At 49.0% G+C, this 10152-nt stretch overlaps 3 protein-coding genes across 3 annotated transcripts; all 3 read left to right on the top strand.

Annotated features, from left to right (window-relative positions):
- Nucleotides 1-248: 248 nt before the first annotated feature.
- On the top strand, nucleotides 249-3233 carry G6M90_00g094110 (uncharacterized protein; the record flags this gene model as incomplete). The annotated part of the gene is made up of 1 exon (XM_014685290.1): nucleotides 249-3233. One exon carries the CDS (start codon nucleotides 249-251, stop codon nucleotides 3231-3233), a length of 2985 nt encoding a protein of 994 aa, XP_014540776.1.
- Nucleotides 3234-4849: 1616 nt separating this feature from the next.
- caf5 (Caffeine resistance protein 5) lies at nucleotides 4850-6660 on the top strand (the record flags this gene model as incomplete). The annotated part of the gene is made up of 3 exons (XM_066131471.1): nucleotides 4850-5651; nucleotides 5710-6048; nucleotides 6101-6660. The coding sequence occupies 3 exons, from the start codon at nucleotides 4850-4852 to the stop codon at nucleotides 6658-6660; spliced, it is 1701 nt and encodes a 566-aa protein (XP_065987566.1).
- A 932-nt stretch (nucleotides 6661-7592) lies between these two features.
- On the top strand, nucleotides 7593-9897 carry chyD (Amidase chyE; the record flags this gene model as incomplete). The annotated part of the gene is made up of 3 exons (XM_014685288.1): nucleotides 7593-8396; nucleotides 8467-8722; nucleotides 8783-9897. 3 exons carry the CDS (start codon nucleotides 7593-7595, stop codon nucleotides 9895-9897), a joined length of 2175 nt encoding a protein of 724 aa, XP_014540774.1.
- Between the last annotated feature and the right edge of the window lie 255 nt (nucleotides 9898-10152).

Genomic DNA, 10152 nt, shown 5'->3' with positions numbered 1-10152 from the left:
GCTTCAGGGAAAACCGACGTGCCGAAGAATGCTTTCCGTTGATGGTGATGACAGATACTGAAATTTACTTGCCGGCTCACAAGCGTAGAAATATAAATGCCCTTCTGATCGCCTTATCCAACTCATGTCATTGCCAACCCATCCGTTCCTTATCAACTCATCTATTAGTCAATTTGAATCTCAGAAAAGCGCCGTCCCTTCTCTCATTACGCTTTTCTAGACATACAATCAAATATCCCTTTGCAACAATGAGGCAGATTTGGCTGTCAATAACTATATGGACGGCTGTCCTGTTCTTGCTTATATCTGCAGAACAGCCTCTGTCACCTGAAATAACTCGGGGCAGATTCAAACGCAGCATTGTTCCGAGCATACCTCGCTCGGACTCAGCTAAGCATGTTGAAACTTCATGGCAGTTGAACGACCGTGCCCTCGATGATGGATTACCAGATGGCGCATCAGAAAACACGGCCGAATTGCAAAAGTTCAAGATTAAGTATGAAGAAATACCATTTAAACTAGACGAAGCATGGACAAAACTTGAACACACAAAGGGCTTTTCGCTGCGTGGTGAGAAATGGTTCAGTACAGGCAAGGGAATTGTCTACCCAGCTGAACTAATGAAGCAAAACAAAGGCCTCTGGCCGAGAAACTATGACCCAACAACGGGGAAGCCGAAGCCATTCCCCGAAGCAGGCCGTGGCTCTGACGAGTTCAAATCTACCAGTCTGTGGGAGCACGTCAACGGTCAGACCAAGTATACTACACGGTGGATGTCAATGACCAAAAGTGTCCACAAGAGCATTGAGTTTTCTGCCAACTGGGAAAATGGAAAGCCGAGCAAAGTACTGACTCAACCCGAGGGCCGGGATGGCCTGGACCTCAACGTTATATGGAAAATACAAGATGCGCCTAACGTCGTCGACACCCATGGGAGTCTTGCGAATAAAGGCGCCAATGGGGAGTTTGTGTCAAATGAAAAATTCATACCGAGCGATTACCTGGACCAGGTTGAATATTCAGCGTTTGAGGGCATTCCAACGGAGCAAATCAAGGGCTATTTCCGAACCGAGCTCATCCTTCGGAACCCAGGTCTTGCCGAGAAGATTGCAAATGGAGACGAACCTGAAGGCGTTTTTGTGAAAAACATTGATTACAACGACAAGTTTGATTCATTATCGCATGCTGGCGTCCGACCGGATCTCGCTGGATTCCCCCCCGGTGGGATTAATCAGGGCACTATGAAAAACGAAGGGTGGGAGAGACAGCCCTTTGAACTAGAGCCCTGGAATAAATTTGACCAAGGCCCGCAGGGAGAAGCCGAGGGCCAGAAGATACAGCGGCGAGTCCAATCTCACAAAGACAGGGCCAGGGACTTTGAGGATAAAAGTGAAAGAGAAATTCTTGCCAGCGTCTGCAGCACAAATCTGCGCAAGAGAGCTGGATCCCTGTGCAATTCTGACACCTCTGCACCGGCGCCGGGAAACGATAGGCCTGAGCCGGGAAAGCCAATTGAAGAGGAAGTAAAGCCAACCGATCCCAACGGAGAGGAGCTACCCAAAGCTATCGATGATGCTAAGGGAGTAGAGTTGACCCGGAAGACCTCAGATGACGTCTTCTTGGACCTCTTCAGCTCTCAGAAGATGGGTGAAAAAGCGGCAAAGTTAGGTGTCAAGGCAGGAGAAGCACGAACGCGGCTATCAGGCTACGAGCCCATCACAGCAGAGTCACCAAAATTGAAACTTTCCGGATTGAAGCTAGCTGGTGAGGGTGCTGGTGTTGCCCTTTGGGTGACGGGAATGGTTCAAGCCTTCACTTCGCATACAACGGGCCTACAACGAGCCGCAGCTGTGACCGCCATCATCCCCTTTGTTGGCTGCGGATTCAGTGCATTGGCTGAGGCTGACTCCCAGGAGGGAGTCGATGTTGTCGATAAGATGATGTGTATCTACGCTGACATCTTATTGCTGACTCCTCTTGCCCCCTTTAGCTTTGTCATCCAGGTCTTTAGGGGTATCATGTCATTATACAAGCCAAAAGATTTACCTAAAGCAGAGGATGTACAGGATAATCGCGACAAGAGATGGGCCAGGTTTCTTGATGATCGAGTATTTACATACTTTTACTCAGACGACTCGGTGTCTAAAAACAGGGTATTCCGGGACAAGTTGAACGGTACTCTTTTTGCTGACCATTTGGGTGTGGTGTCGGATGCCGCAGACTTTATTGCCATTTCCAATACCAGTGCTCGGGTTGCTTTACAGGCTCAGAATGCGGACAAGCCCAAAATTCAGGCCGGGGCTTTAGATGTCGCCAACCAGATTACAGCAGAGATTTCGCCCATGATTGTCCGCAGGCAACGCGAGTTTCTGCTCAAGCTACCGCAACTGGTACTGCGTGACACAAAACTCTCTCTTCAGCCCATCGCCGAGCAGTTTAACAAGGAGCTAATCGAGCACATGACCTCTGAGTCCATGGTTAGGCAATATACGCCCTTGGTGCCTGCAATTGATGGTCAACCACTAGGAGATGAGGAAAACCTCAAGGATCAAACCCGTGGCAGCCTACACGCAATCGGCGAGCATCTAAAGAAGAACCCACCGCCCTTGCCTAAACTATTTGATATTGCCTACGTTCTCGGTCAGTCAAAGGGCATGCTAGATATCAACCCACTATCGCTGAGCCCTGGGGAGTTTATCAAGTCCCGAGCGCCCGACCTATCACAAGACGATGTTGACTTCTACTCACTTCACCACGCGCTACAAATTTCGCTATTACTAAGGGGTAAGCTTACTGAAGACAAGCTTTCCAAGCTCTGGCCGTCCGACGACGCAAGCACTGTTCAGCAATTACAGCTTCTTCTCGCTGTCAAATTTGGCAAGATTTACGATGAGCAAAAAGTTCTGTGGGTGAAATCCCAAAGTGGTGTGACGGGAAATTTCCTCGGTGAGAAGGAGGTCCGATGGAGTACGCACCCAAATATCCCTCCTCATGGCCGTGACGAAGAATCCATGGCCTATCTTGGCTTGATTCTTGACCTGAGTGAGGAGCGTATCAAGAATATACCTCGGCACAAGGAGGTGATAGGATTCAAGGACTTGGGCACCGACGCAAAATTGATTACGGCCATGCTGGAGCACGCAAAGGAGCTTTACATCAAAAAGCTCGATGAGGAGGCTGTGGCTATGCAGGACGACAAAGCCAACGATGGCGAAAAGCCTAAGAGTGCCTAAGCAAAGAGCTTCATGCCCGGAGCGGGAAGGGAATGAGGAGGAATTTAGTGCTGAGCTACTTGTCAGCGAAACCTGGCTGGATAGATGAAAATATCATCGTTTTATAACTTCTACGTCCCACGCCAATGTGAACCCTTGCTGTAGGTGTAATCAAGGCTGCTGCTGGATGTGAGCTTTTTGCAGATATTAGACTCGAGCTATTTGAGTTGTTGGACTTGAGCCTTCCAAAGTTACTAGACTTGCAATATTCCCTAAAGCTTCCCGTTCATTTTCTCCTCTCGGGGCCCTGGGCGTATAATTTCAACGTGACTGATCAACTAGTAGTTGTCATTCTCACCCGCTTTGCCTACCCTAGGGCAACTCGTCGGCATCAGGGTCTTTGTATCAATCTTAATTCATCCAATAACAGCACTAAATCTTTGGTCTCAAAAGTCCATGGTTTTCTCCACGTCTAGATAGATTAAATAGCTCGATCAATACAACAAGTCGGTGACAGTCTTCTGCCCTAGGTCCGGCGATGGCAGCCCTCGTGTATTTGTGTGGCAGAAAGGGCTTCTCAGACTCTATATGCTGTATCATGAGCCGAGTGGGATTTGGGGTTGCCGTCAGTTCGATCCAAGCAGACCCCAGTCGTAGATCAAAGCTCCGACTCATTAATCTGTGATGTCCGATTCAGCCGAGTGGCTACCCGTAGGGACGGCTAGTCAGCCCTACTCCCTACGTACAAAATCCGATCTCCGCTGTCCCTTAGTTCTCCCAATCTTGACCCGGAGGTTGTTCGTTGCCCGTTGTCCGGGACTCGACGAACCCAAAATCGATGCCTCCACAAGTCGGCCGGGGTCTGCAGCGGTCAGCATGACGTTCATTTGCTACCATCCAGCGGCCTCTTGGGTTGTTCCCGTATTGGAATAGCCTCAAGTGCTCTTTGGTAGAGCCCTTCCACAACCAACCCTGCGCTGCGCATTCCGTCTCTTGTGTTATCACTACATTGATACTATGGCTCTGAACTTTAAGTATTTTCCATCTTCCTTTCTTTTTCTCCTTTGTCCCTTCTCTTTTGGTTCCACTCATGGGCTCTGCATAATGTGCTGGTGGATACAGGCTAGTCAGTCTGTGCTCCAAGACATTGCCCCAAACAGCCAAGATCAGCCATGTAGCAGAAAATACCCGACTCAACAAGTCGAATTGGTAGTCAAGTCAAGTGGGATATCCATTTGTGCCGCTAGGGTCGCCACGTCTGGTGATTTGCATGAACTAGGAGGTTGTGAAACCACCACATGAGTCGACATCTGGAGCGTTCGCAACCGGAACAAGGACAAGGGTCCTTTCCAATTACTAGCAAAAGTATTGTCAGCTAAAAGAGTGTCTTCATTTCAGCCGAGTAGCATCGGATATAGTCATGGCTTGATATAAGTTAAGCTGGTTGTATTTCCTCCGCCCCGCCGCAAACTTTTATCAAATTTGAGTCCTCTAGTCGCTCATCAAGGCACAACATTGAATCCAAATCAAACGGCACCATTCGCCCGGCGTGAATAGCAACTTGAGCGACAATTCCAGGTTGCGAATTCTTAAACCCGCTCAATATCGTGGCGCGTATGCTGTGTTGATCAGGCAGCATGGCCGACTTGATTCGCGACGCTCCCATCGGACAAATCATTCGTTGGATCACCAATAACCGCCGTCTACAATACCCCGAAGAGAAGCCCGGGTTTAAGCTCCCTACGAAATGGACGCACAATCCATTCAATGACTTGGATTCTGGCTTATGCTCGCCAACCACGATCCGCAGCGGACCTTCGTCGCCTCGTCAACCCGGCTTCGACGGCGACGGCGACTACGAACTGGAGACAATTACGTTTGACAGAAAAAAGTCCATCGGCTCACCTCGTGCGAGTGAATTCAACAATGAACTCAAAGATGACAGTAATTTGCATGTGGTGGACTGGTATGGAAGCAATGACTCTGACAATCCTTACAATTGGTCAAATGGCAAGCGGTTCTTGATAACGCTCATCATTTGTCTGTATACCTTTGTCGTGTACATGTCATCTGCAATCTATACAAGTTCCACAGAAGGCGTCATGAAAGAATTCAAAGTCACCATAGTCGAGGCTACTCTAGGATTATCACTCTACGTCCTCGGCTATGGCATCGGGCCATTGATCTTCTCACCACTCAGCGAGATACCATCCATTGGTCGAAACCCCGTCTACATCATCACCATGACGCTTTTTGTCATCATCTCTGTGCCCACAGCGTTCGCGTCGGATTTCCATACCCTCGTTGCACTTCGCTTTTTCCAGGGCTTCTTTGGCTCGCCCTGTCTAGCTTCGGGAGGTGCTTCGGTTGGCGACATTTACAGCATGGAGGCACTGCCCTATGCTATGCTGGCCTGGGTCTCTGCTTCCTATTGCGGCCGTGAGTAGCCATCCCAATGCAAGGTGGCGTCTGACTGTACTGACGATACTGTACGTAGCTGCCCTGGGACCCCTTTTGAGTGGATTTTCTGTTCCCGCCATGCACTGGCGATGGTCCTTGTTCGAGACCATCTGGGCCTCTATTCCTGTGCTGGTCCTCATGTTCCTCTTCCTCCCGGAAACAAGCAGCGAGGGTATCCTGTTTCAACGCGCCCAGCGACTTTCTAAACTAACCGGCAAGCGATTCGTAATCCGGAGCCATATGGACAAGACACATGGCAGCCGCACTTCGGCCCTTGTCGGAGCCCTCATCAAGCCCATCGAGATTTCATTCAAAGATCCGGCCGTGCTGTTTGTGCAGATCTATACCTCTATCATATATGGAATCTACTACTCATGCAAGTCCACCTATCGTCCACACCCTACATTTCTCTGACCATCAACTCGCAGTCTTTGAAGTCTTTCCGCTAGTCTACCCCGTCTATTACGGCATGAACCTGGGCCAAATGGGCCTTGTGTTCCTGTGTGTTCTCATCGCTTGCATACTAGGCGTAATTGCCTACAGCGTATGCCTCTACTTCTTGGGTCGCAGTGGCTTTGCCACACAAGAGAGACGCCTGCTTCCAGCACTGGGGTTCTGTTTTGGGCCTACAATCGGGCTTTTCATGTTTGCCTGGACAGCCAGACCTTCCATTCACTGGATTGCACCCACCATTGGAATTACCATATATGGAGCCAGTGTCTTTGTTGTTTTCCAATGTCTCTTCATCTACATTCCGCTCAGCTATCCCAATTATGCCGCCAGTCTTTTCGCCGCCAATGACTTTTTCCGCAGCGCAATGGCCTGTGCAAGCGTTTCGTTTGCCCATCCCTTGTTCACCAATCTGGGTGTCGCCAGAGGTGTCAGCGTCTTGGGTGGACTGAGTTTAATTGGAATTGCAGGTATCTGGCTTCTTTATTGGTTCGGCGGGAGACTCCGTGCCATGAGCAAGTTTGCAGCCAAGACTTGATTTGTCGAGACATGGCGGCAGGAAGCCTTGGATATTGTATCTTGATCTCACATTGGGAACGTCTTGGTGCCAAGTGATGGAATTTTAAGCCATGACGTCGATACGTGCTCATGTATGTAAGCATCAATCAATAGACACAGCTCTTGAAGAGCATAGCTAGATGAGAACACGGCGTACATTTCAGAAAACCTATTCACCATCATGTCACAGAACACGAATTTTAATCACTCGTAATCCTTGGATGCAAAGTTCTCAAGTGCGTCGATATTGACGGAGGAAATGACGACATCACAGCTGTTGTACTTCAACAATCCGGCTTATGGTTTTATTTGCGCGACAATAAGAGTATGTGCAGGAATATTCTAGTCATCTAGTTTACTAAAGCAATCGCCTTACAAGCGTATAAGCGAAAAGTGCTTTACTAAAAAAAGAAATCAGACCAGACGAGTCAATCGGAATTTGAGTCAAAGTGAAACACCAAGGGCAATGACGTGTCATGTCACCGGCTGCGTCCGAGAGCGAAGTATCAGACAACCGAGTCAGGTTTCCAAAACTAGACATGTACTCTGAAACTACCGGACATTATCGCTTGCTCCGACATCAAAGCACAACGTGGTGTATCCACTTCGGTAGTCAAGTCAGTACGGAATTTTCAAAACATACCCTAATACTTCAAACTTGAATAGAGTCATGTAAAGGTGGGTGCAGAGTAAGTAACGGCTAGTCTAGAACATGGGAGTTGCAAGGGCGTAATCGCGCCGGGAAAAAAGTTATAATAGAGTACTATATACGGCCTCCCTATGCGGCCTCTCATTTCCTTGCCTTGGTAAATCGTTTCTACTCGCAGATACCTGATATTCATCGCCTCTAAATTTTGCATCTACGACGTCTTGCGTGTTGATTTACATCACATTTCTCGGAAACTACCAACTATGTGTGGTATTCTAGCATGTTGTACTTGCCCCCAATTAATACGGCACACCGTCGATTCCCAAGCCGCCGAGCTTAACGGGGTAGCCAGCGTCGACAGACGACAGACACAAGACAGCGAGGACGGCCGAACAGCGACAAAAGCTGAAATTGCATCTCTTTCAAAGAATTTGCAAGATGGAATTAATGACATTCAGCATCGCGGTCCAGATGGATCGGGCGTTTGGATAAGCAAAAACGGACATGTTGGTCTCGCACACTGTCGATTGTCAATCAACGACCTCTCGACCAATGGATCGCAGCCATTGCACAGTGATGACGGAGAGATACACGCAGTTGTCAACGGAGAGATATATGACCATGACCGCTTGAGGCAAGAGTGTGGTGAGAAGTATGGCTACAGGTTTTCCAGCGACAGTGACAGCGAGTTGGTCATTGCATTGTATAAAATTTATGGATGCCCTGGCCTATTTCAGCACCTTCGTGGCGAATTTGCCTTTGTTCTCCATGATGATAGAGAGGGCTTTAAACGAACCATCGCGGGCCGAGATCGATTCGGTATAAAGCCACTGCTCTGGACTACAGTGTCCGAACAGGTTCTCTTCGCATCCGAGGCAAAGGCATTCATGGCTATGGGCTGGGAGCCAGAATGGGACGTTCGTGGAATCTCGGACTGTGGTTGGTTGGTTGACGACAGGACAATCTTCAAAGGCGTGAAGAAGCTCATGCCTGGCCACTGGATGGAGGTGACTGACAAGCATGGCGTGCAAATCAACAAGTACTGGGATGCTGAGTATCCTGACAAAGTAAGTTCCATGCTTGCTATTACAAGTCAAGTACAACTGTATTCTCTAGGTACTGACCTTGAGGGGATAGACCGAGCCTGATGTCCGAAGTATCGATGACATGGTGCTCGGAGTTCGTGAACGACTCGTTGAGTCAGTTCGCCTTCGTTTACAGGCAGATGTGCCGGTAGGCATATACTTGTCGGGTGGCATTGATTCGTCTACGATTGCAGGCATTGCCGCAGATCTTGTGAAGGAACAGAATGTTCCAATTGGAAATGAAGAATCTAGACGCATTTCCTGCTTTAGTATCCGGTTCGGCGAGGAGTCAGAGTACGACGAAACAGGTGGGTTGTACCAATCTATATCAACCACAACAGCTTCCTAATGCTAATTAAAGACATTAGCCATCGCTGACCGAACTGCCAAGTGGCTCGGCGTTGAGTGCTTCAAGCTGAACTTGGACGAGCAAGCGCTGTCAGACAATTTTGCCGAGGCGGCTTACCACTGCGAGCACCACCATTTTGATCTCAATGCCGTCGGAAAATTCTGCCTGTCGGAATTCACACGCCAGCATGGCGTAAAGGCTGTCTTGACTGGGGAAGGCTCCGACGAACACTTTTGCGGATACCCCAGCTTTGCGACCGAGTTCCTTCGTGAGCCGGATTTGACAATGCTTAGGTCTGCTCCGTCCGAGGATCTCGAGTTCGGAGAGGCACTTTGCAAAACCGCCCACGCGGAGACGAGTGCCACTTGGCGACCACAGGCCAGCAAGTCCGAAATGGCAGGGACGATGCCCGTTAACGACAGCAGCACAATGCCCGACAGTCTTTTGGCATGGCAACCTCCAAAGCACGTGTACCAAGAATGGATACACGAAGAGTACGGGGATGAGTGGGATAGCCGAAAGACCCTGATGGCGTCTCATTCAAACGACGTCCTTGAGAAACTAAGCAGCAAATGGCACCCAAGCAACTCTGCCATGTACCTGTGGAACAAGAGCATCTTAATAAACGTCATCTTGTCCTGTTTGGGCGACCGTGCAGAAATGGCGCACAGCATTGAGGGACGTACGCCATTTCTTGATCACCAACTCGCAGAATATGTAAACGCTCTGCCGCCCAGCATCAAGATCATGTACGCACCGACAGAAATAAATGGTGTAGCTAGCCGGCCTGCTGGGTCTGCTCTACAGAGCCTTACGGAGAAATGGATTCTTCGTGAAGCCGCTCGTCCCTATATTACCGACGAGCTGTACAACCGCAAAAAGGTTACCTTTTGGGCACCAACGAACTGGCCCAAGAACGGGCCGTTGCACAAAATGTTTAGCAGTCTGCTGACGAGAGAAACTGTTGAGAACCTAGGTTTCGTTGATTACGAAGTCATTGAAAGGGCTTTGGATGCGGGTTTTGGGGATAATACCGACGCGGCGTCGTTTCGCATTGTTTGTTACACAGCTGGCTGGGTGACAATCTCTCAGAAGTTTGGCATTAGGAAGGCCACAATGATGGAATTTGATTAAAAGTCAGTGCATATATCCGCTATAGATAAATTAGCAATGGAATGAAGGGACTCTTGACTTTGTTACTTGCAATTCTGTATCCGCTGTGCGACGTGTAGCTTCCATGTTGAGCAAAGGGTCTAGGGTACTGCGTCTGGTTCCACTCCCCAAGCTCCGTTATAGCACCATGGCAAACTATATCCATGGCATCGAGGAGTAAATTGACCGCAAGTAATTTGTAAATACTGTAACTTGCGGCGAAAAATAATGCTCCTC

This window comes from Metarhizium brunneum, chromosome 6 (genome assembly GCF_013426205.1).
Source record: "Metarhizium brunneum chromosome 6, complete sequence".
NCBI lineage: Eukaryota > Fungi > Ascomycota > Sordariomycetes > Hypocreales > Clavicipitaceae > Metarhizium > Metarhizium brunneum.
Note: the sequence above shows the minus strand (reverse complement) of the source record. Positions and strands in the feature narration are given on the sequence as shown.